At 39.2% G+C, this 27,951-nt stretch overlaps 1 protein-coding gene across 1 annotated transcript in view; it reads left to right on the top strand.

The window, feature by feature from the left end:
* Nucleotides 1–26,365, top strand: part of EPSTI1 (epithelial stromal interaction 1) — a 51,231-nt gene extending 24,866 nt beyond the window's left edge. The window contains exons 7-12 of the mRNA XM_071550622.1: nucleotides 11,745–11,838; nucleotides 14,933–15,016; nucleotides 17,759–17,832; nucleotides 19,730–19,818; nucleotides 24,251–24,283; nucleotides 25,461–26,365. Coding sequence (XP_071406723.1) covers nucleotides 11,745–11,838; nucleotides 14,933–15,016; nucleotides 17,759–17,832; nucleotides 19,730–19,808 — 331 coding nt within the window. The 3' untranslated portion in view covers nucleotides 19,809–19,818; nucleotides 24,251–24,283; nucleotides 25,461–26,365. The remainder of the gene's footprint in view (nucleotides 1–11,744; nucleotides 11,839–14,932; nucleotides 15,017–17,758; nucleotides 17,833–19,729; nucleotides 19,819–24,250; nucleotides 24,284–25,460) is intronic.
* The last annotated feature ends 1,586 nt before the right edge of the window (nucleotides 26,366–27,951 follow it).

Raw genomic sequence — 27,951 nt, 5'->3', positions numbered from 1 at the left:
CTTTTTTTTCCCCCTGGTTTGAGGTTCAGGAAGGATTTGGCTTCTATTGCTATTTTTTTCAGTTTTTGACTTCAAACTTGACTTTGGGACAAGGGGCACAAACTGATACATGACAAATTCCTACTGAACATCAGGAAACACTTCGTTACTCTGAGGGTGACTAAACATGAGCACAGGTTACCTAGAGGTGTTGTGGATTCTCCATCCTTGGAGATACTCAAAAGTTCTGAGCAGTTGTCTCAAAGTGGCCCTGCTTCAGAAGGGGGGTTGGACAAGATGACATCCAAAGGTCCCTTCCAACCTCAATGATTTTATGATTCTGTGAAATATTCCAAGCCTCCTCCACACCTTATTCTTTGAGAAATTTGGTTCTGTAGACTTCTCTTAGCTTGCTAAAACATACACTTTAAAATGAAAGCTGTGAATTATAGAATGATTTTATGCTTTCTTTCTCTGAGTCAATATGTGATCATTAAATCCAAGACAAATTACTGAAACAGAATTTATACTACATCTCCACCTATTTATTTTATTGACTAGTAAAGAAATCAAGCCACATGGAAATAATGAGGACTTCCTATATTTAGCATACTTAAATATAGAGATTTGTTTTGAAGACCTGTTTCCCAAGAATACCTCCTTAATGTCAGATACAGCTTAAATCCTGACATAATTAATTCCATTGGCAGTGAAATTCCTTATTGCCCATTCAGTCTACCCTATTTATTTATTTTAACTGATCCAAACTGATTCTATCACATAATTAACACACAATACTGTTTAGTCACCTTTACCTTTTTTATCTTTGGCTTCTGAAATTACTCACTGGTATTCTTAGCCTGATTGATTGCTTTTTCCTCCTCTGTGACCTTTAAAGGAGCCACTTTTGTCCAATACTGGTAGACCTAGTTCCTTCACCATTTGCCCAGACAGTTTTCTAATACTTAGGCATTTTAGTGCTTTGTCAATCAGCCTTTCTTGTATTTTTCCTTTTATTTCTTCCCATCTGGCTTTAGGCACAGCTCTTTCCTTTAATATGTTGCCAGCATTTCTCTCTAGATATTAGTGTTTTGCTTAGTGTTTGTCCTTGGTTTGTCCCAGTGTGGATTTCCCCACACACACCTTGTTTCCTCGGGATTTCTGAAGACCCTACACATCTTTAAATCTCTGCCTGTTTCTGACAGACACCTTTGAGCCTAAATCAACAACAGACATACCAGGCATATTCAGTTATGAACAGAGACCTATCTCTTCCTTTCCTTCACCTTCCCTGTCTGTACCTTTTTTTGCTTAGGGTGAAATGAATTCTGCTGTTCAGTGGTTTTTCCATTAAAAGTAAGTTTGGTTTAGTCAAAAGAAGGCCCAAACCTTCTGAAACATAGGACAAGTGGAAATGGATCCAAGTGAAAAATTTCTTCACTAAAAGTGTGGTCAAGCATTGGAACAAGCTGCCCAGGGAAGTGGTTGAGTCACCATCCCTGGAGGTATTTAAAAGACATGTAGATGTGATGCTTAGGGACATGGTTTAGTGCTAGACTTGGCAGTGCTGAGTTAACAGTTAGACTTTATGATTGTAGAGATCTTTTTCAACCTAAATGATTCTGTGTGGTTAGTCAGGCAGTCCCCAGGTGGTGCAGGAGTTCTGACTGCCTGGGCACTGAGAAGTAAGAGTGGTTGGCAGCCATTCTGTCCACTGATTAAAGAAAGGCTTAGAAGCATTTGCCTTTGGAAACCAAATTGACTGATGCAAACTGAAGGTGAAGATGGAGAGTCAAGCTCCCTTGCTTCAGATTATGTTAAACTATCAGAACATTATTTGTATGTAGTATGTATTGAACATACACCAGAAGGGCCCTGTAGCTACTACACTTGGAGAAGTAAGCTGAAAAACTACCTACAGTGAATGCAATTTTGGTTAAGCAAAAACCTCCCATGTTGTACAGGGTTAAGGAAATTTCCCAATCTGACCAGAGGAGCCACTCTGGCAATCCCTGTTGCACCACCTGAGCTGGGACCAAAGTCCCTTTGCAGCTACACCCCCACCCCCCCTGCCCTGACTCACATTGTCAGACCAGGTTTCCTTACCCCCTCAACCCCAGGCTTCCCATAGCAGTGTCTCAGACATCTAGATCCTTAAAATAATTTAATCATGGTACACTAACTAAATAAAAAAATACCAGCTCATGCTGGTGCCTTCGAGGAAGGACTCTGAACAAAGGAATCCCCAGGGCTTTTATACCCTCACAGTCTAAGACCGGGGAAGTCTGGGGCCCTTGACTCTTGCTGTGTCCCTAAGTGTCCCATCCTGTGGCTGGGCCACAGGTCCCCATACACATTTTAATGCACAATATTGGCAGTTCATGGCCTCTTTCCTCAGCCTCAGGCAAGTGACTCTAGTGCCTTCCCTGGTCTGAAGGAATCCTGTGGTGGGCAAAGGAAGAGGAGTCTGTACCACTGGATGTTGTTGAGGATGCATTGCTAAGATACACTGGCATTATGGATTGGCATAGATTTTGTAAAGTAACTCTGTTGAAGTACTGGTGGTTATTATAGGCATGTTCACATAGAAATGCCAGGTGTTTAAAGATTTGCTTTTGTCTACTAAGCAAAAATGAGTGACTCCTTGCTTCCATTATCTAAGACCCTTTGTCTAGAGGTGAAGAGAACAAATACAAGGTTGTGCCCCTTTCCTCGCTGTTTCTGCTGAAGTATTTTGATCTCCTTCTTTGCTTACTGGGAGAGGGGGGAAGGAAGGTCATGCACTGCGTATAAAGCAGCGACCTCTGCGGAATCGTGGCCTGTCATCATCATGGCTAGGCTTCGCAAATGAAGATTTGGGAAGGGCACTACTTGCTGCAAGCATGCTAGTGGCTAACATGGCCGATGCCGGATAGGCAAGTCCAGTTGCAAAATGTGCAGTGGAAAGTCTCCTTACACACCTTTGGAGACGGGTGCATGCCTTTGTTTCTTTGTCTTTGTTTGACTGCATCATAAGATGCCTGTTGGCCACGGTTAGCCAGCCGGGGGTGGAGATGAGCTTTGGTTAGGCCACCTTTCCCAGGCCCCTCTCCATGTGGACCAAGCTGTGTTCTCCTTAAAAAAGTCTGCTTGGTCGTTCAGAATGCTGCCTCCTGAGACTGTCATCTCTGGGGCCAAGTCTCAAATGACCAATATCCTGAACCGCCTGCATGCAGGGTTGGGTCTGCAGCTTCCAGCTGCTTCCTATCACCTGCCTTTTTCGACCCTTGCCTGTTGCTACAGGGCTTTGCAATGTGGGTGAACCCTTCAAGCCTGCGCAATGGATTTTTCAGGTGAGGCACAGCGTGCACAGAACTGGCCCCACCCTTTACTCCTAAGGTTCATCTGCCACGGCCTAGTGAGCTTGGATGGTGACAGCGAATACCTCAGGTCGTAGGTTTGGTTAGAGTATCCTTCTCTTAGATGGGTGACCTTACAGGGCTAAGGGAACTCCATCTGCCCAGGTTTGGAGTTAGAGTTGTCCTTCTCCTAGGATGGTTGCCAGGGGGCTAGTGAGTCCATGCTGCCCATGAACACACTTTGTCTGACCCTTCAGCTGAGATCTGTCCGGCATGGGAGACCCTACCGGAGGCACATAACACCTCCAGCATAGCACACAACCTCATGAAGGCACGCAAGCTTCTCCCCCGCGACAAGGGGGTGTCCCCGGAGAAGCATGGCCTGTGGAACTATTTTGAAAGATAAGCTTCCTTGTTGGTCTGCCCTCTATAAGATCCCTAGCTGCAACATCATCATTTTCCCGAGGACATCAATGAATACCAGCATTCTCATTAGCTGGGAAACCTTTTCAAGTTGCTCACTGCCTCTAGCTGTATCAGCCTCCAAAGAGTACAGCCCAATCAGTACCTCTCCTGCATGAAGTGCCACTTCTATTTGATAAGGAAAGGCACTGAAGATTCTCATGTCATTAACATACTCTGACGAAAAAGTATGATGCTGGCCAGAATTTTGTATTTCTGATTAAGTTCCTGGCACTGTTAAAACAAAGAACTTCTCACTGAACTCTCTTTTCATGGGGTCTAACATGAAGTAAGTGCTAATAAGAAAATTGTCTGCAACCTTCTTTGAGTAGTGTTACTTCCTATCTTTTGAAAGCCTTGTTATTTTCTTTGTGCACAACAGGTCCTTGAGGGTCAGCTGTGTCTGTTATCATAGTTGATTGAATATGTGTTTGTGTTTTGTGATCTAGACAGGCATGCAGTGTCATGGACAAGTCTACAAGCCTCACACTTTTGGGATCAGCAGCTCCTCTGACCCAGGTGGACTCAAGCTTTGTTAGGTGACTGAAATAGACAAAACTAGGCATCTCCCAAAGTAGCTGTGTATAGAAAGCCTTAAGAGTACACAGGAACAGACTTCAAGGTGGACAAGTTTCTGCATAGCAGGATTACTACTGTTTATGCTAACAGAGGGGAAGCAAATGAGGGATTTGTTGATGATAATGTGGCTGTAATTCTGTCCCTGCAAAAGCCAGATTTAAAAACTGGGAAGTATGTGTTGACTTTTTACCAGAAGGTACTTACCCATGAAATGGGGTCCTTCCTTCTGAGTCATGGTATTTTGGATGCATTTTGCATTATTGGCCTGATGGTGTTTCTGTCAGAGTACTTTAGAAGAGGATTTTTCAGGACATTCTTCTTTAATTAGTACACCAGAATTGTCATTTAAACAGTAATGAGGATGGATATTTCATGACTTGTTTTTCTCAGTGACTTGATGTGCAGGCTGTGTGAAACTGTGTTTGAACTGTAGGGTTTCTTGCCATACAGTTTAGGCCCAGATCTCTAGTGAAGTGCTTTTACTTAATTTGTATTTAACTTTCCAGAAACTGTTGTGTTGGATGTAGTCCACTGTTTCTCTAATAGTCACCTCCCTGTTTATGTAGTGGGAGAAGCAGTCTCGAACATAGGGTTGCTTTCTAATAGTACATGATGACTGTTGGGTCACTTCATCCTTCCCTTTGTTACATATTCATGCCTCTGTTTTTGAGAAGGTTGTACTCCTGTAGAAATTCCTGGCACTGCTGCACGTGGGTATATGTGTGCACTCAATATATTCTGCTGAGAATTTGGAGCTGGAAACAGCATTTGCCAGAGTCCCTCTAAGTGCATATTCCAAACATAATGCAGGAGGTTCACCAAACCAAGCTGATATACACTTGCCTGCCAAAGCAGTTTTCTCAAAAGTCATAAAATGCAAGAGAATAAAACCTGAATCAAAACAGAATTTTTATTTATTTATGTATTTTTAAAGGATAAATGTTACTGTCCTTGGCAGTTTTCATTCCCCTATGATGTGTGGTTCAAACAGCATGCTGGCAACAAATTTTCCCCACAGAAGTGCAAATGTAAACCTGACTGGACTTTTAATAGAGGTTGCTAGAGAGAGTGAAAGAGGGCTCACACAAAAAGGGTTTTGCAGCCTTGAGAATCCTTTGTTTGCTTCTTTTCACCACAATTGTCTTCGGTTTGTTCATTTGCTCCTGATTATTTTAAGCGTTGTCAATTATTTAGCTAACAGGCAGAAAACTAGGCTTTTATAGACATCCAAAGGGACTCTCTTGAGTGTAATAATGAAGGCAGTTTATTGAATGCCTGTGAGGTTGCTTTCTAATTGTACACATTAATCTGCCCATGCAAGCTGGCTGAAAATATAGAGGCAGATTGCACATGCAGATGGAGCACACAGAATGGAAGATCTATGCAATAGACTGATACAAAACTGCATTTTCCTTAAAACTGGATTTATGCTTATTACTTGAGATAATAAATGAAACTTACACCTAAAATAACATCCAGGAATGCTGGATGAGTTGGTGGGAGGAAAGAATAGCCTATCTGTGTTATTTTATCCAGCCAGGGAAACAAAAAAAGCAGGTGGGTTGACAGGATAGATTAATTCTGGGTTTGAGTGGGAAGTACTGAAAATAATTCTGCTGAGAAAGTTGCCGTTTTTTATTTTCATCTATGATTATACTTTCTTGAAGCTTTCTACCTAAAATGAACTAGTGCCACATTTTTTGTTCTCATCCCCAAAATCAGGAGCTCAAGAGCTTGCAGACAAGAAATCCTACTAGGCAAAGATACCACAGTTTTGATCTCTAGCATAGATTTGCCCAAGTCCTGTATACTATGATTTGACATTACTGCCAGTGAAGTCTGTAAACACTTAAGTAAGCTTGCTATATGGCTACTGGAAGGATTTGTGTTAGAAAGCAAATGAACTAAATATTAAGAGGATAGCCTTTCCTCACAGTAAAAGGCACTGCAAAAAAAGTCATCAATATTGGACGTGAATTTAATGTTGTAATTATTTCACATTGTAATTTTTTACCATATAGTTTCCAGCAAAAGATGCATCTTGCACCCACACACAGACCAAAATCAGTTCATGCTGGCAATTTTGCACATGGCTGATGTTTGTTTTTTCTTCTTATTCAAAAGTGGACTCTGTCCTATAGGTATGGGTTAGAGTTGAGGTACAGGAGAACCAAAATCCATGTAAAGTTGAAGGTATTTTTTTTTGCTGGTAGACAGAGATGTTTTTACTACCTTGCTGCTTGTCATGGTCTATGAGAAATAGGGCAGTTGCTTGTAGCCTTCTGAACTTATTTAAACCTTGTAAACTTCTTGCTATGCTAAATCTCTGCAAAGAGGAGGGGGTGTGAGAGAGGCCTTGCATAACCGTACTAGCAAAAGCCATGTACCCTTGGTCAGACTGTTTTCACATATGGCATTATCACCCCCTCACCTCTCCCTGCCCTCCCAGATTCATTACCATTTTAGCAAATGCTTTTCATTGGTGAAAGTCCGAACTACACCGACCTTTGGAGTGTCTTTGTCTTCCAGCATAGAATCTCAAAAACCTGCTTAAATGGACAGCAATCTCACTGAGCTTAGCGTTGACTTTTGGAATTTTTTCTATTCTAAGATTTGTTAAATGTTAAATTTGGTAATACATTGGTTTTGTTAGGCCACATGTCAAAAGAACAGCAATGGCCCTAGTACCAGCCAGCCTGGCTTGTTGGTCATAGCAAATATCTGATCAAGTTGCATATGGCAATGTGCAAGGCAGAACCCTCACTGAGGAAGGAACAAGGGCATTAGTGAGGACACACACATCACAGACTGTACTGAAATAAAGAGCAGCATTTTTGGTTGGTAGGCTTTGGTAATGTGATGCAGCTAATCCTAATTTCATCAAAAGGTGAGAAAGTTGGTATGCTTAGCCAATTAAATATGTTGAAGTGGGAAGAGATGTAGATATGCTTGCTGGTGCTGCTAAAGGATGGGTCTTGAATGAAATTCAGTTTTGATTTTGGGTTTGGTTTTTTTTATTATTGTTTTTTGTTGTTGTTGTTTTTGAGGAGTTCTGCTCTTTCTAAAAATGCTTGTGAAACTTCTGGGTAGATGTGTGAAACTAACATAATGCATGGTTCTTAGTTTTTCAGCCGAATCAGAAGAAAATGCCAAAATATCAATTTAGCATTTTTTATAGGAAATTAATTTGGAAGCTGATGTGTCCACATCATTCAGCACTGGTGACTTGTCAGGTTGTCTCCTCTCTGAAATGGCTGTAATTATTTACATGACCTGGAGTTCTTTATTTTTATTTTTACTACTATTTCTAAACAACTCTTAACATGCTTGTGGGCATTCATTAGAGCAGAATTGTAATGGTAGACATCCTGCAGCTTGAGATAAAAAGAAGTTCAGGAGCTGTCTTGTTTTCAGTAGTAATAAGAGTTGGCCATTATATTTCACAAATTGTCAAGAGAAATAAATAAATTTATGATATATGAAAAGATATTGTGTTCCCTTTTTTTTTCCAAATGTACTGGCACAAAAGCCAGTATAATATTTGGTATTCTGGCATTTCAATTTCCATCAATTAAAGTAAAAGAATTAACTGCCACTAGTTTCATTGGAAAGGACTAATGAAGATTATGAGAAGTCTTTTTAATTAATGCATTTTTAATGTTTGTCTGTAAAACACTTAAAGACAAGAACTTTATGTGTAGGCAGAAAAATTATTTTGCCTATGTCTTTGTTCTGAAAGGAATACAGTCTCAAATGAAAAACTAGGCAAGGAGTGCTGTGCAACTCCTGGATGGAAGATGATGGGGCCTGATTCTATATCCTTATTTAAGTCCCTAAGGATGAATCCTTTTCAGGCCTGTTTTTTTTTTTGTTTGCCTTGTAGATGTGACAGGAGTTAAGAACAAATGACACACAGAATTAAAGACTTTTTTCTGCACTGGATTTTAGAGCTTGGGTAATGCAATGGGATCAGTTGTGGGTCTTCAGATCTTTCACAGTTGTATGCTGGAGTCAACTGCAGAACTTCCTGCTTCTTGGCTGTCAAGGCTGGTGACCGTGTTAGAGCATGAGAACTTCTACCCAGGCCAGAGGAACCCATACTCACTCTGGCTTTTACAACCATCCCCTTGTCTCATTGTAGTGGGAATGTGGGCAGCATTTAGTTCCAAACAGTAAGAAATGCATGTGGGTTCCCTGACCTCCAAGTACCTTGTGAGTGCAGTGTGCCAGGTATAAATCCCTAAATTACACCATTGCACCTAGCAAGTTCATGTTTCTGCACTTTACATATACTTGTTGAGCTTCAGGTAGATGGTTGTACATAACAGCTTTTAAGAAAGAACTCTGCCTGAAGAATAGTCGTGAAATGTAAAGTGTATATCCAAGGACCCACAGGAAGCATCTGAAACATGGACTGATTTCCACTGTCATGCCCGGTCCCCTTCTAGCATGTTACTCAATGATTGTGGCAGCAGAGTTAGTATTTTCCCACAAGAGCTCTTAAGAGTTTTTCAGACCCTGAACCTAGTATTGTGCTTTACTCTCCCATGGCTGCATCTGTACTCATAAATAAAATATCATCAATTGCTATGCCTTCCAAGGCCAACAGGCCACAGACTGCCTGCTTTGATTGCTAGAAAACTTTTTGACCTCCCAAAACAGGGCAGTAGCATCTAAAACATCTGATATTGTTGCTATTTGTTGCTGGATAGCTGCTAGGAATTATTTGGGAAAGTGCTATTTGGAACAGGTCAAAATGATTTCAGGAATAGTTAGTTACCGTAGTATAGCTGGCTGAGGTCTTATGCTTAGGAGTATTGCTTGGTGCAATTAGACATACCAATGTGGGAGTAGGCTATTTAAAATTAGCAGAGCAAAAAGCTTTTTCCCAATGGTATAATGGGAAACGGCTACCAAGGAAGACAAAATACCCTCATAGCATTGCTCCTGCTTAACCAGTGCTTCTGAATGGCTGTCTTTTCTTCAGCCTGATGCTTATGGATAGTCAGAACTCAGGTTAGCAGCCTGTTAGCAAGGGGCCTTCTTCTTGGCTTATCTAAATCTGGATCTCCTTTCCCTAGGTGTATTTGAAGGGTATCAGGATTCTGCTGTATTGAAATAAATTTCTTCAGCTCATACTCCTCTTTCTTTAATGTTAATTAGCTCACAGGAACATATTTTATTAGAATCTTTGATTAGCCCTTGAAGTTGTAGTGAGTGAGATGCTGCTTCAACCACCTGAATATGGAACACCTATGGACACTTTGATATGCTGATTTCCTTATGGAAATAATAATACTTTCTAGAAATTTAATTGAACGGTGATGTCTCTGACTTCCCCCTTTCCCTGCAGCATGGCTTATGCTATGCTCTGCATTCTTACGACTACAGGTTTAGTATTATGAAAAATACCTTTCAGATATTCAATTTGGCAACTCTAGAGGCATTGCTGGGTTTCCATAGAGATGACACACAAAAAATTAACATATATAAGACCTGACTTGTCCCTTTCTTGTGATAGGGACACTTTATTAATATATTGCTTATTTGGTGTAGTAGGTGTAAGTAGGGTGTTTCTTTCTGTTCCAAGGCAGTCAGTGTGCAGCTTTGCTGAGAAGCTTTATTTACTTCCAGTCTTGTAATCATCTTTTCTGATACCAAAACTGAGTGAGCTTTTCATCTATCAGTGTGCTGATCCTGGAAATGCAGTGTCTTCCACATTTTTATGCAAATAATGAGAAATTTCACATAGCCTGTGTCATTCTTTTGCCATCCATAAGGAACTAGGCGATCCAGATATCGACCCAAGTTGCCAGATGTTTCTTTGCAGAGCTTCAACATTGTCAAATATATTCCAGATTTTCTGTAGGAATTCTTAGTCTTCCTAGTGTAGAAATAAATTTTTATTTTATAAATTTTAGCATAGGTAGAGAAACACAAAATCTGCAATTTAAAACTTCAAGTTCCCCAAACTGTTCTGTGCAATCTTACCACTTAACTAACTCATTGTTCATGGAAGAAATGTGAGTGCTTAACATTTGTGTAAGAAAACTATTAGTTTGCTCAACCTCAATAAATAGATACTCTGTAGATCAGGGAAACCAGTGCTTCACTTGGTTCTTTCTGTATTGTGCATTGGCTGAGATCTATGTCAACTGCCCAGGTAATGGAGGAGAGAGAGTGAACTGGGAATGATCAGACCCTAAAAGCCTGGCTTGCTACAACTTGGGCAAGTACTTTGTACCTGAAGTGGTAACCTGGTTTTGCATTGTGTGGAGTAGCAGAGAAGAACTTGTGGGTTGTTGCTCTTTCTCCCAGCTTCTCAATATACCACTCCTCCCTGACTAGCAGGACATTTGCAGGACTGTTTCAGATAATGAAGTGAAAAGTAAAAACACACTTGGTAGTCTGTTTCAGCTGTTAGTCATCATCAAGTCAAGGCTTTTTCTCCAAGCTTAAGTGTTTGGTAGAGGCATCTTCTCCCCCACAGAGCTAGCTGGTTGCCCTATTAGCAGAGTAAATCTCCATGTTGAATATCTCTTGAAGCACTCTTTCTGCTCTCACTTCAGTGCTTTCATGTTTTTCAAAGCTGTGAACATAAATAAATTTGCCTCTTTCCTCTAACTCTGTTCCTTTGAGTGAGCAAAGACTTCAGTAGATATATGTGGGACTGCAGGTTAAGAAACTGATTCCTGATCACAGCACCCAAACTCCTGTTTTTTTTGTTTGTGACCTTGCTTAATGATACTTGGTTGAAACTGTGAGCCAAGTGGTGCTACTTTGAAAGTCTGGTTTATAAGGGATGCGATTTTAAAGAGAAAATTGCCCTTGCCAGAGTAAGAAATTATAATGTTGTGCAATTCTGCTTCAACTAAAGACACGCATTTCTTTTTCAATGCCACAAAATGCGTGTAAGTCTTTCTGCTTGATTAAGTAATCTGTTGTAAGGCTGCATTGTACTAACCATGAAAATTCCTTAAAATAATCTTTTAAATTACTTATCACAGATTTATAGATCTGGTAGAAGGACTTGCAGTGATTCAGTGAAGCAGTTGCATGCCGATGAAGTCTAAAGGTTTGTGAGTCTGTGTTACAGGAGCTTTACAATAAGGGAAGAAGCATAGCCACTGTACACCCCAAATATGCAAATGAAAATAATTGTTTCCTTAAAAAAATCCTCCCAGCAAATGTTTTATCCATGGTATATGTTCTGTATCCTTTGTCCTATTTCATTTTGTCTGTTTCCATAACCTTTTTTTCCACCTATCATGTTTTTCAGCAGACACATGATAAAATGTCTAGGCTAGATTCCAAGGGTGGAATAAAAAGCTGTGTTTATTTTTATGGAGGCACTAACAATTCTATTTGGATTGAATTTCTTCATAGCAAAACCAATGAATTATTGAACAGATTGGACGTGCGTTTGCCAAAGAGTGATTCCTGTCAGATTGCTAATCCTGGCCCAGAATCTACAGCATGGGTAAGCAAAACTCTGGCGTGTGCTGTATTTTCTATCAGCTTTCCAGGTGCTGTCAATAGTGCAATGTTAGAGTACTCTAATTGAACTTAATTGCCTAGGCACAACTCAGTGAGTACCAAGGAGTCTTTCTGAGTGAAAGAGATCTTCTACATTGTCTCTTACACACTGGCAGAGTATTTTACATAGTATGGGACTGCTCACAGATCTTTCTCTGATAAATGAGAACCAGATTTATATTCCAAGGTCAGATCAGAATTTTAAATATGCCCTGTACTCATTCATTGGTGGTAAGCATTTATGAAATCTCAATTAGTTCATGTCAGTGGATGCTTTACTGCATTAGAAATCTAGTCAAAAGAAAGAGAAGCTTGTTTCTTACTGCATCCCAAAAGTGATTCCATACACTGCTTGGGGTCTTTGTCGCAGTTTGAATGAGCCTGGTAAGTATCAATGTAATTAGGAAATAGATAAAGTATTGCTTATGTTTCATTATTTTAATTGCCTCTTAAAGGCTTTTTCACGTACAATTAGTCTCTTCATGTCTAAACCAAGCTTTTCTACTATTGTAAAAACTTACAGTGAGGAATATTAACCCTGAGAGAGAAGTATTTCTCCTGTAGGGAGATTTGTAACTGGGGGAATACAGAGAAGAGGCAGCCAAGTGGACAGAAATTGTTACAAGCAATTCAGCATTTGGAAGTATCTGATCTGGACAGCCCTCTATTGTGTACAACCTTGAACACCGAAAGTTGAGTCATAGGAAGGGAAGATTTGCCTCCCTATTTCCTGAGAAGCCTTAGAAACGTGTACAAATCCTCCCATTCCTGAAATTGCTGCCAACAGAGTATACAACAGCTCTGTCTTGCATCTACTACCTCTTCCTGATTTGCGTGAAAAGGGAAGGTGGTATTGAAAATAGGTTCCTTTCCCCTTTGATTCTGCAGGTCACTTTGTGCCTCTGAAAATCCTAAAGAAATCTTAGCATATGTGAGCAGATATATAGCTTGAAGGAGCCTATTCCTGCCCAGCATTGCTATACAAAAGGTTAACTGCAGGACAGTGGCTTATGAACTATCTTTTGTAGTCCTGGATGGACAAGAAAAATGAAGGACTATGGGAAGGGAGAAAACATGTCTTGGTAGCACTTTCACCTCCTTCTTGAAGCATTCTGTGCTCAAAACACTAGGGAGCTTGTTCTTTGGTAAGGAAGACTCAGCTAAGCAGCCTTCATATGATGTGAATGGATGTCTGAAGGAACACTGAATTCTTTCAAGTATAGAGGTCCTACTTTTATCCTGGCCTTCTATATGACTTACCTATGTGTATTTTTCTCATTTCAGGTTTTGGTGGGCTTCTTAATAAATAATACCAAATTACATACCATAGTTCATTTTTGCTTCACTAGTGTCCAAGCAGATAAAAGACATAATTTATCTGTACTGCTCTTTCATACTAGCTGATATTATACCTGTCTTTTACATAGCAGCATTTTTATAGCTCTGTGAATCAACTAATCACTTGCTTATAATGCAGCAATGCAGTTAGCAAACTCTTCCCAAGCAACTTGGGTGAGATACAATCTATAGTCACACACACAGCCTCTGTGCTCTGTGTAAGGAATCTGAAGCACATAACCCATGAGTTATCTAAATAAACTTGGCATAAAACCAAAATGCTAAACCAGTGGGAAAGCTGGGACTCTAATTTGGATGTTATCTTGATTGTGTCCTTTGTCTGGAGTAATTAAAAGATTCAGGAACAATGTATTTGAAGTGTGTATAGTGTAGTGTGATAAGCTTAGGACACGCCTGACATGCATGCTAAAAGGGGGCACATATGTACATATATGTGATTTTTAAAATTTTAAATTCCTCTTCTTAAAACAATTTGGGGCAATGTAGTGCTGATCAAAGTTTTTGCCTCACCTTATTCCTTTGAAAGTGATGTTAAACCTAGTTTAGCTCTCAGTGCCAAATATTATTTGATGTCTGTGAACAAATTTGACTTCCTTGGAGTGACTCTGTCATTGATGACTTTTTTGGCCTGCTTATTTAATCAAGCTCATAATTAATTTTAATCTTGTCTTTCTAAGTGTGACCAATCCTGTGTAGATTTTTATTGTCTTCCAACTTGATTAACATACTCTCCACACAATTCTCCAAGCCGTTATGCAGAGTAATGAATAATATCGGACCCAGAATGAGTCTCCCTGGACCCATGTAACTTCTCCCAGCTCAAAATTGAGCTATTAATAATTGCTTTCTCTATTCAGTCTTTTTAGCAAATGAGGTGCCTTTTGTTTTAATGGTGTCATTCTGCACGTGTGTATCAAGTGTTGAGAACATTGTGTAGACCTGCCACAAATTCATCACTGAAGTCAAACCTACACAATTCTTGTATTAAATTATACTGCCTCATTATTTAGTGTGCTACAGTATGTCCCTGCTCAAAGACTTTACAGTAGAAGTTCCAGTGTATAATATTCTAAGGATTCTATAAGATCCTAATGGCAGGCTGGCTTTTTCCTAACAAATGCAACTTCTGAAAGACCAGGGCTAGATATTGTAATAAAAACCTACAGTTGCATACATTATTCATGATGCATAGTTCAGATTTTCAGGTGTCTTGGCTGCCCCACAAATAATAGAGCAGATTTGATCTCTCAGCTCGTGTTGTCCTACCTCTACAAATATGCCTGTTTTCCCCTCTGTTGCCAGGCCTCCATTCTGCTTTTTTATCTTGGTAATACTTTCAGTGATTTTCTTTCTTCCCGGAGTACCACATGTCACTGTCATAGATCCTAATTGTGCTTTCTGATTGCTCAGGGTATCCTTATGCTTGTCACTGGGTATGCTGTGGATACTTTGTTGTGATGTGCAGGTGGACATTTCAGCCAAGCCATATAACTGAGAGCCTTTAGGCCACTTTTTGTTTAAATTCTAGTTTTGAGACTAATCTTTTCCTTAGCTAACTAGAATAATTCACCCATTGATGTATGTTAATTACCTGTATAATGATTTGGGAGTAAGGTTTTGGAGTTTGATCCCCCTCTCTCCCCACACCAATATATTTCTATTTTTTTGCTGAACTACAGACAAGAAGCCATGCTTATAAGCAAGCTCTTCGAGAAGAGGAAAACAGAAGATTAGAGGAAATGAAGCAAGAACAACGGAGGAAGGTAATTAAACATTAACAGTTTACATATTGCAACTTTTTTGCATGCTGTGAAACCAATTAAATACATTGATTACTTGTAGCCTACGCACAAAGCTTCTCTTTAGCAAAAGTGATTCAGTCACTGTTTTCAGATATTGTTAGAGAGATGAGTCAAGCTGTAAAATTTGGACAGGGGCAGGACAATTATCCTCTGGGTTCAAGACTGCTTGCATCTAGATAACAAGCTCCTGTTAGCCTCTCCATTTAAACAGTTGCACAGAATGTTTTTGGACCATGGCACTCAATTTCATAGGCTAAGGAAACCAGTTTACTCTCTTTGAGGCAGAAGCTGTCTTACTGAGATATTAATGATGATCTCAGTCTAAGCAGTCTCTTTCTACAGAATTGAGGCCCACGTACCCTGCTCTCTCAAATGGGGACATGGATGCATTCAGATTTGCTGTCAGTTATCACACGCTTCTCTGTTCCCTTAGTAACCACCTAAATGAAGAGTTTTGAGTTGTCCAAAAAGCAGGCCTGCCATAACTGCAACTTTCAACTTCACCTTCTGCTTGTGTTGTGTGTTGCCTGAAATGTGTTTGAACACTGTAGTCCTTCTGGTATAGATTTGGGTACCATATCCTCACAAAGTTCATCTACTGAAGTTGATGGCAGTGTGCCAAGTCATCTGTCTTGGCTCCAGGTCTGACTGGGAAAGTGCAGGGAGAGCAGCATTTGAAAATCATATTAGCAAATCATTTGAAAAAATAGGAGCAAATACTGAGCCTCTGGCTGTGCCTCTGCTGTTACTAGCATCCAAATTCTTGTTAAACTACTTCCCCAGTAGCAGAATCTTAGCACTAGAAATTCCATGCCATGAATTTCTGCTAAAGCTGGAGAAGCAGCTGATCCCCTCTCACAGATATCTTTCTTTACATGTTGGCGATATGTCCTCATTTCACGTTATTCTAACAACTGTGATACTGGAAACAAAAGGTGGGGCAAAAGGGAGGTTCTTGATTGCTATCCCATCTGGTGTATGCTTATTCCCAGGATCCATAAAAAGTAAAATTTTTGAAAGCCATTCCTGATGGGTGTAAGGCTGATAGTTGTTGTATTCATTGATTCTTCCAAAGGGAAAATAGCTGCAGATGTAAATTAGCATGCCCCTAATTGATAAGTTTGGCTTAAGAGACTTGTGTAGAGCTATAGACTCTTCACTGATTTCCACAGATTGTTGAGGAGCTGTTGAGTGCTTCTAAGGCTGCTCTTGTTTGTTTCGTGGTTCTGAGGTCTCTTTGCCTTCACAGTTGCTGCTACCTATTGAGCAGAGTAATGCACTACTTGCAAACCTACTGTAAATAATGTGTTTTAAAGGCACCAAGAATTGTCCCACAGATATATGTTGGCTCGTTTCTACTTCAAACTAATATTTATTAAAGTAATTGTGAGTTCTGTCTTGTGTGTACCTCCTGGCACAGTGCAGCTATAAAATGTGTGGTATTGTCAGTTTCCTTTTTTTTCTTCAGAACAGGTTTTAGTATGTATTGCTTGATTTAGAAATTTTCACTACACTTTGAACACCGCATCATATATAGAGAATATATTTCAGAACATTACTCCAAGAGAGAAGTCGGCATACTGGAAAGTCAGATACTGAGTTTTAATTTTCAGGTTGAATAGTTATTTAAAACAGTGAAAATTAAGGTTGGCTTTTTTATTTCTTAATCCTGTTTCTTCTTTTAGGGCTAGACAAATATTGATACACAACACATTCTGTTATTGATTTCCTTCATGCATTTATTGCATAATTTTTATTTAATGTTCCACTTAAATTTATTTTAAAAAAAAAGTCTTGTGGTTCCATTCAGTTATTGAAGCTTTTATCTAGCCACATCATTTTATTTTCGTTTCTATTCCTACTGCTGCACAGTTGCTATGAAAAATATGAAAAATGGGTCTGTTCCTGTCCCTTCCCTCTTGCCCTGTAAGCCAAATTTCTTCTGCAGAAAACTCTACTCCTTCAGTTCTTGGGTGCATTGCAAGGAGCAAGAGCACACATGCAGACTAGAGTCATCCAAACTGTGTTTTCTTCACAGTCCTGATTGCAATTGCATAAGCATACTCTCTTCTGCAAAGAATACCCATTGATGCTTTTTATGTACTTTAATATTACATAAGGATGGTAATCTGCTGCACTGCTGGGAGCTTGTATATGCTTCCACCACACCAACAAGTACCATTCGCCCTCCTCACCATGGTAGAAGCAGCGAGGAGCTGGAGGTGACCATCACACCCACATGCCTCAGATCTCATCTTCTTGTGCTCTACAGAGGCAGGAGGTGAAGTGCATGTTTCCTTCTTACTCTATGGGCATGACAGCTGTGTCTGCTCCTTCTAGATTACTTTGGCTGTCTTCCTCCTTGGTCCCACAGGGAAATTCAAACCCATGGGCTGGGGCAAGGGGAGGCAGACTGGTGTCTGGCACACCTGCTTAAATGTAGGACTATAAATGTCTGAATCTTGTAAGTTCCCGCTTTTTAAAGCACAAAGATTATCCACATGCTACACAGGAAAATGAACTCAGTTTTTAACATAGTGCTGTCTTGTAAATAAAATTCTGCTGAGAGAAGTTCTGGGAATGACATGTGGCTCTAACTGAGATTAACATCACATGGAATTAATAGGATTTGCAGTATAAGAATGTTAATTAAAAATAAGTTAGTTGGTTTGTTTATTTGTTTTTCACCTTTATCATTCCCAGGCTGAATTAATGGAATTTAAACAAAAGCAGGAAGAGGAAGCCAGGACAAGAGCACGTCAAAATGAACAGAGAAGGTATGGTGCAAAAAGTGCAGAATACACTCTAACTGAATTCCCACTTGGAAGGGGTCTCAAAATTACAAGCATTCATGTTTTAGAAGAGGATTGCAATGAGGATCCCATACCTCATCTCTGGTTTAGCTTTGTTTTCAAATGAGCTGCTAATATCCATCATTATGACTGCTCACTGTAATGCAGTATGACCCAGAGTGCCTTTTTCACTTTCTTCATCCTATCAGCACAGGATACAGGAACAGTATCATGGATAACTACTAGTACAGTAGTTCCAGCTGGGGCACACTTTATCTATCTATCTATCTATCTAAAGATAGATATAAAATGCACTTAATTTTACTTTATTTTAGAATGAGCTACTTTGTCCATGCCACATATTGTGGTTGACTATCACTAAGGCTCACAGACAGAGTTAAATGTGGGATTTCATTTCCATACAAACAGATACTGCTCTTGCAGTGCAGCAAGGCCTTCTGCAATTACATTTCTTCACACTCCAGGCTGTGCCCACTGCTGTGACCTCTCTTGTGCTCAGCTGTTCTCATCACCCACTTCAGTCACTTAGCTGGCTTTCCATTATCCTAAAGCACAGCTTTATTCTCAGCTTTGTTTTCTGCTGGTAAAAAGAAACAATGCTCAAGCTCAACAATAAAAGCACCATTTGTTTCTTTTTTTATATCATTATGGAAATAGTAAAAAAATATTTCTGTAGGCAACCATTCTCCATACTACTTTCATTTCTTTTCTGTAGCAAAGACATTGAGATAATTATCCATGGAAGTTAATGAACGATTTTCGATTCACTCCATCTCATGTCCCTAGACAGAAATAACTCAGTATCTTGCATTTTATATTTTTCTTACCAACAGCATTCTAAAACATTAAAACAACAGCATGTCTAAGCATGTGAGGCATTCCTAAGCAGTACTGGGGGGAAAAAAGAAACAGTTTTCAAAAGAATCATAGAATCATAGAATGATTTGGGTTGAAAGGTGCCTTAAAGATCACCTAGTTCCAACCCCCCTGTCATGAGCACCTTCCACTAGACCAGGTTGCTCCAAGCCCCATCCAACATGGCCTTGATCATTTCCAGGGATGGGGTATCCACAGCTTCTCTGGGCTACCTGTTCCAGTGCTTTACCACCCTCAAAGCAAAGAATTTCTTCCTAATATCCAATCTAAATCTACCCTCTTTGAGTATAAGGTCATGACCCCTTGTCCTGTTGCAACATGTCCTTGTAAAAAGTTCTTCTCCAGCATTCTTGTAGCCCACTTCAGGTACTGGAAAGGCTACTAAAAGGTCACCCCACAGAGCCTTCTCTTCTCCAGGCTGAACAATACCAATTTGAAAATATTTAAAAGAGACCGAAGAAAACTGTTTGTATTTGTCCATGTTTTCCAGGTTGATAGAGCAGTGCAAGAAAATGCTAGAGCTGATTCTAGAGCTGGATGGCAGGGAAAGTTGTCAGCTGTGCAAATTGTCTCCATTAGTTACAAGCTTAGCCGAGTTTTTGAATTTGCATTAGGAAATCAGTACTTCTAGAAACTTTCCTTGTATGCCGAAGGCTGAATGATCACCTAAGGTGAATTGTGAAATTAAGTAACCTCTCTGATAAGGTGGGTTGGTGGTATGCAGGTCATCTTTCTATGGAGAATTTTTCATGGCAGCCAAGATATGCCGTTTAGTCACAACAGACTGATCACAAGATAAAGATGCACCTAGTGAATTGAAAATGAAATCTACCCTTTCTCAAGATTCTTATCCATGGTTATGCATCACAGGCTTGAAAAATATAGGAAGATGGGCATTTTATGAAGGGGAATAATGTTGAATTTCAACAGTTTGTGAACTTCTCAGTTACCTTCAGTCATTATTCCCTTTTTATTGTACTTTAAGGGTAAATAATGCTTTCCTGGACCGACTCCAGAAGAAAACACAATATAATAACAACTACCAACCTGGACTACCTCATTAATGGCATCAGGGTGAGTTTTTGGATACAGAACTTGGAAGTAAAGATGTTGTTTAAAAGTTGACTTTTTCTCCAGACAGTGGTGTGTCTGGGTGTGTTTAACCTGCCGGACAGAACTTTCAGTCCTGGATGTTTGTCCTCAATAGCTTTTAAGAAGAAATCCTGTCTTAAATGTAAGCTGCGCAAATGGGAGGAGGGAGAAATAGCTGCTCTTGCAGTAACATTCAGTGGCTTTGCATGCAGGGTACTTCCTTAAGTTTGGAAGAAGGGTAGTGAAGTCATTAGGAATTTTTTGGAAATCTTAAAATGAAAGATGTTTGGATATGCTGTAAATATTTCAAAATGATACTGAAATTTAAGTGGAAAAATCCCATATAGCAATATCTATCTATCTATTGCTATTCCCATGTATAGCTGTTCATTTTTTACCCATATGACAAAGAAGGCCCAACTACAGCTGATTTAAAATCAGTACTTTTAATGATTCTTTGAAGAAAACAGATCTTGATTGTAGTCTATTAAACATCCATTCATTTTTCAACTGTCCTAATGAGGCATTAATGTGACTGGTTTAGAATTGCACTCTTCAGTATAAACAAAAAAAAAATAAAATTATGTGTATTCACATAATGGAAATTTGCATTACGTTGAAGTTCCATTGATGAAAGGACCCTATTGCAGAAATGGAGGAGGTAGGAAGACTGAGCAGCAAAATGATGAGAGTCTATGAGAATTTAATGCATGTGTCAGTGCAGAGAAGGGTGTTAAACTGATAAACCACAAAAGCTTGAATTGGATTAGTTGGACTGTCTGAGGATGTGAATATTGGCTGATGAATAACAGGAAGACTTGGCTTCAAGCATCTACAAAGTCAAGGCTTGGTTAAGAAGATATACTTACTTCTGGAGTTTTCCATGTACTGGAAGTGGAAAAGGAGTGTCCTCATCACACAAGCTTTGGGCAAGCCCTGGGCCACAGGAGGGGGTTCAGGAACCTTGGACTGGTTCTCTTGGTCTTGTGAGAAGAGACAGGAACTGCCAGATCAACCTCCCATAAGTCTGTGAGCTTATGCTTGTAAAATTAGATGATTAGAAGCTTTACTGATAAGGTCTGGATCATGTGCCAGGCAGTCTAGAAGCTGCTGGAAGCCTAACTACTGATGTCCAGGCTAGTTGAAGGCTGAGTAAGAGAGCACTGGGTATGGCAGGCCTGAGCCATCCCCTGAAGGACAGTACATCTGTAGATAGCAGAATTAGACTTCAGGTAGGAGAGGGCCAACTGGTACGTAGTAAAGGGTGAAAGGTAAAATCTGCTGGATGGTGCTTGGTTAACAAAAGCAACAAGGGCACTTTGTGTGTCTTATCCCCATTTGCGTACCATTACCTGATTAATGTAAAAGGAAATGTGTGACACAGCTGAGATCCCCAATATCTAAACTCAAGCATCTCCATCAGAGCACATGCTATTACCACTGGAAACTTTGCCATTGTCTGCAGAGGTAGCAGGATTTTACCTTTAGCCTGATGCACGTCCTCTTCTACAGGGCAGGTGTTGCTACCACCAAAGGAATGCACTCACAGGCACAGTTTTAACATCAGATGACTGTGTGATGTATGCAGCCAATCCAGGGGTGGGGGCAGATAATTATATATATTCGAGGAAAGCATCAACACAAATGCAATGAAACCTCATGTGTAGGAGTGACGAATTTCCTACCCTATTGTTTACTTAATGGCTTCCAGGAGTCTGACTTTTTTGGGTAATGCTAGATCCATTTTTCCTTTACATTATTATGTGAGATTTGAATACTAAACAGAAAGATTAAATGATGAAAAAATATGTCATAATGGAAAGGAATTAAAAACGAGCATTGATAATAAGTAAAAGACAGAAAAATATACCTCAAAAGGTAGGCTGGAGGCGGCAACCTCAATGTCTTTGATTATACTGAGTTTCTTCTTCTTTCCCTTGGGATTTTAAACAAAAAGAACTGAACTAAAGTTGGGGCTTACAAGTCATGTAGTCTGCAGCCTGGAATTTTACATTACAAGGCAGCTAACTGAAGCAGGTCAGACTATATACAAAGATTAAAAGAAATTTAAAAGGTTCATAACTGAAGATGTGCAGGTAATTTTTGAGCCTGCTCCATCTGTGCAGTGGCACTGAAGAGAAAATATTTGTTCTCTTTCCCTCTTTTTGTTTCCCTATTTGAACTCTTTACAATCACAACAGCTTCACACTTAACAGAAAACAAACATTACGCTCTGTTCTGGATGTACCAGCTGTATTTTTCACTGTTAGTTCTATTAGCCTGGTTTCCTAAGGAAATGGAGTCTGTATGATCATGTTGTCTGCGTGTAATAAGATTTTCAAGCTGATGGCTAATTTTAGCCAAATTTGAAAGGGATTGTAAGTCTCAAAGATAATTAAATTTCTGTGTGTTTGTAAAAAGCAATGACTGGCACAGGAGAGACCCCAAAAGAGTGCCCCACTCTGAGTGGTGGTGAGAAGGACCTGGGCACTCTGCTCATTGTTCAGCTGCAGCCCTCTGGTTGACCAGTGTGAGCACAGCTCCTGAGCAGCTGTGGCTCTACCCTGGCTTCCTAGGGACATAAATAGCACAGGAGACATGGAGAAAAGGCAAAGAGGATGAAAATATAGTGTATGTCTCAGCACAAGGGAGGAGAACAGTTACATTGCCTAATTGTCCCCTAATCAATAGGAAACGAGTTTTCATTGATTCAACTGCCCTCCAGATGTTTTGTGTTTTATTAAGAATATTTGTAAAGTTTTATTTCAAGAAGGACATTCATGAAAGTAATCTTTTCTGTCTTTTTGATTATACATGCCAGGACACTCCCTGTGTAGTTATTAGGCAAGCTGTAACAGAGCCCTAGTTTATTTTTTGCTTGGAAGTGGAGCACTGTCAAGTACCCTTTTGTCTATTCTGTTAATGGGGAGAGGTCATATGAAGAACATATGAAATTTATAAGTCTACTCTCCTTTAAGGAAATACTATTTGTCTTGCTGAAACTCTGAGCTATATTAAACCCAGAATCTAGAAGGCAAGATGACATATTGCATCTTTCTGTTTCATGCCTCCATTACACCCAGTGTCATGCATAAGAATGAGAAATGCTCCCTTGGATGCTGACTCTGCTCTTTCAGTGGATGCATAATTCTAGACATTTGCTGTGGGAAGCAACTATGCCCTGAATACACAGGTGCAGTTGGATAGGAAACCCCATGCTCTTCCTTTCCCATGTGCAGAACGGAAGTCAATAGATGCTGGATAAATCTGTTTTGAGGAAACATGATTTATTGATAAAACTGTTTTAAATAAACATGGTTTGTGGGTTTGCACTTGGTTTAGTTCTGGTAGCATGACCCATGGGAAAATTTTTTTGAGTCTTAACTAGCACTTGATTTATGCTATTTGCTGTCAGTTGAACAGGGAGTAGGTTTACTGTTGCACAGCAAAAAGAACCATAGCTCAAAAGCCTCTGAAGTCACAAGGCCAGCAGGTATGCCACAGGTTTCCATAAACAATCAGTCTTTAATGAACTTTCAGACGGATCAAGTTGCACTGAAAATACTGTTTTCCCAGCACAACGGTTTTATGTAACATGGGAATATTGAGAATAGAATGTTTGTGTAAAAAGGTTCCGGAATGCAATCCACAGTAGTTAATGTTTGTTTTAAGGAAGAATGTGGTTCATTAATTTAGCTTTGACCTGGTTAGTCTATGTACAATCTGAGTTGAAAAGATTGTTAGGTTTCCTTCCTAAAACTGGATGTTTTCTTGCTTGATTGTATTTTTCTTTCTATTGAGAGTAATATGCTTGTCTTTCCTGGAAGAAAGATGACAGAAAATAAAGAAATTACTTAGCAGAAGTATCAGAATCAATACAGGGACACCAGATGAGTAGGTCCAGGCATGCTGTATCTCAGTTTAATGACTTACCTCTGGCAAGGCTGTCAAACATCATATGCAGATGTGTTCTGCCTGCCTTGACTTTGAGCTCATTCTTTCCTTTGAAAATCTCATTCTAAAAGAGAATAGTGGTAGGCTGGGATGGAACAGAAGAAACTTCTCACTCTTTCAAATTGTGTGAGGTCAAGAAATGACTGAGGTATCTGAAGATATTTGAAAGATTCCTAGATTATTTGTTTGGGGTTTTATCCCCAGCAAAACCAAGATATGTTTATCTCCTGAGTTGATACATCCTGCTATTCATATTGAGTTCAAATCAAAGACATTTCTTGCTAGAACTGGAATCTTGCAGAATGGTTTACTTGTTCTTTTAAGAGGAATTTCAATAGGCCAGAAAGGGCTTCAAATAATGAAGAAAGTTCCACACAACTGGATAACCATAATTCCTAGCATAAATGCGTGATTTTACTGTACATTGTACTGTATTAATGCATTTTTTTCTTTTATCCAGAAGTCAAGTTACTTGGAATGAAGGAGGAGACATGTAAGAATAATTTGTTTTGTTCTTTTTAGCATCAATGCCAGTATTAATTTAGTTTTGTATTTGACATTTCATTATGACAGCTTATATAGTTTAATTTTGAAGCAATATGAGAAGAGATCTTAAAATAAATACTTTCCAGCTCTGTGACTGGGGCCATGTAATGGCACATACCTAATCTGAAACAAATTTTTTGTTAAAGAACCACAGAATGTGTATTTCAGGTCAGAAGAATTGCTGATGGCATGGAAGATGTCTTCTGGGAGTGCCTTGATACTTAGGCTAAAAGCTCAATACAGCTCCATTCTCTGCATCATGTACTGTGTATGGATAAACCTGGACAGCTGAGGAATGTGGCTTGAACTGCAGGAAGTGACTGTAGACTTTCAGTGGTCTTAAGTGACTGTCATGGGCTGTGTTCTTCCTGCTATTTCTCACAAACAAAAAGGGAGATTATTCATATCAGTGGAGGCTGTCAGTAAACACCCCTATGGAACCATAGAAATCAGGCCCTCTGTTTTCAGATGTTCTTTTCATAGGGCTCACTGCACCTGAGTTCTTTTCTGAAAGGGGTTTCCTACTTTAATTACCAGTTCTGATACAGAGATTTCTGCAGAGTCTCCCACGAGTTGTCTTTTCAGTTTTATTAGTAAAATTGTTATTAAAAGTTAACTCAAATTCACTAGAAAAATGACAATAAGTAGATAAAGGCAGTTCCCCAGAGGGGAAGAAATGACCATTTTTTGCAGCACACAGTTCTATTAGGTTTTATAAGTTGTGGACAGCTGCTGGAGTTCAACATATTGTATTCTTTGTTGTTTTTCCCAATAGCTACAATACCAATAATATATTCACATTTGAAGTGTACAAGAATTACGGATGCATGTACTTTAAAGTTTTGTTTTGCTGTTGTTCTGAAAACGCATTTCAGCTTGCTACATTAATATGATGTTCAAAGAGTTGTTAATACATTTGCAGATAATTAGGACATTTTGTGAATTAAATTTACAAAAAGATAGAAATCCCTTCATGAAGGCTTTCCATAATTAAATGCTAAAACCTGTTGGAAGGAAAAGAAGACATTATTTGCCAGTGGACTTAATCCCTGAGAAGTTGACTTTGGTTTTTGTTTTTGCTGTAAAAGATAATTTTTAATTCTGTTTTCTTCCTCTTGTTACAGGGTATTGGAAAAGTCTTTGCTTTTTCTGGGGTAGGCCAAATGACCTTGTAAAAGCTTCAAGAAACTGCTTCTTTATCATTGTGGATTTTTTTCTTATCCCGACTTCAGCTGGACACCCACTTCATAAGCAATCTGTAGAGACTGGTTTCTAGCTGTCATTATTCATGCATATTTGAAACAACTGGCTATGAAAGTCCTATCTAATTTTCAATAAGAATATGTGTCAATTTTTTCATAAATTGTTTTCCCTCTTGTAGAATGTAATTATCCCAGTCTTTGGGATCTCAGAAAAAGGAGACATTAGTGGCTGTGGAAACGTCACTAATATCTGTGTTTACTTGCTGCTCTATACCCAGACAAAAACATCTCAGAGAGGAGCTAAAGAAGGTAGAGGGTTTTCTTTTGGGGAGGCAATTTTGTGAAATTGTTTTACTGTTATACTCAACAACAGACACTCAAGAAAAAACATGTGTATGGTAGACAGGATCTTTTAAATATTTTCTTAGAAAAATACTATGCATGAAAAAAATAAAGCTTGAAGTAGCACTGAAATTTGATCTCTCCACAGCTTTTGTGATATGATATACATTTTTTCACTTTACCTGTTTTATCTTCATAACCTCTGTTATGTGTATGGGGAAAGCTACTCCAAGGTTAGCTTTCGTTTCTTGCTTTTCTTTATCCCTCTAGTCTAGTGAAATTTGATTTGAGTCTTCCTGTTTCTGCGTCAGGTGGCAACATGTTAATGCTTTCCAAAAGTCAGATGCTTGACCAGGATATTTCTTATGTGAAAACAAGGTCCAGAGTACACATTGCATAAACCACACAAAGAAAAAGTGTCTGTGGCATTTACAAGTATGTCTTAGGCCAAGATAAGAGTTTCCTGAGCAGTTTTGTTTAGTGTGTGGGCATACCATGATGTTTTTCCATCACCCTTGCAATATGGAAACTTTATAATGAATCACCTGGAGTTTTCTTTTGAACCATGGATGTTGCAATATTTTCTTTCCCCTCTGGGACATCTGTAGTTGCCCTTAGCCCTGTTTGTTTCATAGAATTACTCAAATCTCTCATACTACTAGCTAGCTGATGTTCATAAGAAATGCTGAGGATCTTGGCAATATTCTGTGGTTTAGCCTTTTTTGGCTATCTGATGCTGGGAAAATTCCATAGAGGAGTTTTGCATACCTGCATAGTGGCACTGTATTGCAGATGGTATTGATTGTGCTATTGGACTTTTGCTTTGGAAATTAAATTTGCATGTCCCTCCAAGAACTCCCTTGGCCAGCATCTTTTGATAGATACCAAGGCTGGGACTAAATGTCTGTGGAGTGGGCTATATATACATGCATAGACATATATTTTAACAGAAGTGTCTTTGCTATAGACAGATCCTTGTAGTGTACTCTAATGAGAGTAAAACTTGCAGGTGGTCTTTTTGTAGTGAACCTGCAGCCTCTCTGCACTTGATGTATGATACCCCTAGACCCTGCTGACAAAGGCTGAGTGAAAGGGCAAGTCATCATTGTCCCCAACAAGTCAAAATTAGTCTGGTTATGTTGCTGTGTTTCTGTATCTGAAGGAAAAGAACTTTTTATTAACTTGCTACTTTTACATTCAGGAACAGTGATGGCAAGTCACCTTGAGTAACCTCTTCCATTAAGTTTGTCTGCTTTCTTTCAGCTGTCTTCAAAGATGAAACTTGATCACAGTCTTCAAAGTGCTGCTTCTTATCCAGCATTTCAATCTCTTATTTGAAATGCCGTCTACAAACTATTTCAGACATTAACTATTCCAGCCCTTTTTAATGGTGGAATATCTGAATTATTTTCTCTCCTATCTGTCTGAACAGAACAAATAAATCTATATGAGCAGTGGCCCAGGAAGTGTCTTTGACAGCCATGGCCTGCAATGAAGATGATAAGAAGTTACATCCATCCACAAATTGATGTTAGCAGGATGTTTAAAAAGTGCTGTTCTTATCCTGGTGGAAAGCTTCCAATATCTCAGAATTACCACCTCCACACACTCATATCCTGTCCAAACTTTGAGAGCAAAAGGATGTTATGGTCTCTCTTTAAAGGCATTGTAATGAAATGAACTGGATATAGACTGGTAAAATGGCTTTGTTTATCAAGAGTTAGGAACTGATAGTTGGGCATGTTCTGTATCTGCCTGTTAGAGTAAACCTTTGATAAAGATTTTCAAATTCAAATAGGTTCCTCTAGTTGCAACTGACACTGACTGAACTATTTTTTTTATTTTATTTTTTTATATGTTGTTGTCTCAGTATAAATTGCACTGATGATTGTCTGTTATTTCTGTAACAAACCTTCCAACAGGGAGTTGTATGGATCTGGAAGTTGCACGAGGAAACTCTTGCATTTTCATTGCTGAGTCAAATTCATTTTAACAAACTGACTAAACCATTATGATCAACTACTCTGAATTCCAGTATAGCTTGACAGCAAGAGTCCTATGTTTAACCTTT

This window comes from Pithys albifrons, chromosome 1 (genome assembly GCF_047495875.1).
Source record: "Pithys albifrons albifrons isolate INPA30051 chromosome 1, PitAlb_v1, whole genome shotgun sequence".
In the NCBI taxonomy this organism is placed as follows: domain Eukaryota; kingdom Metazoa; phylum Chordata; class Aves; order Passeriformes; family Thamnophilidae; genus Pithys; species Pithys albifrons.
This window is presented reverse-complemented; position numbering and strand designations above follow the sequence as displayed.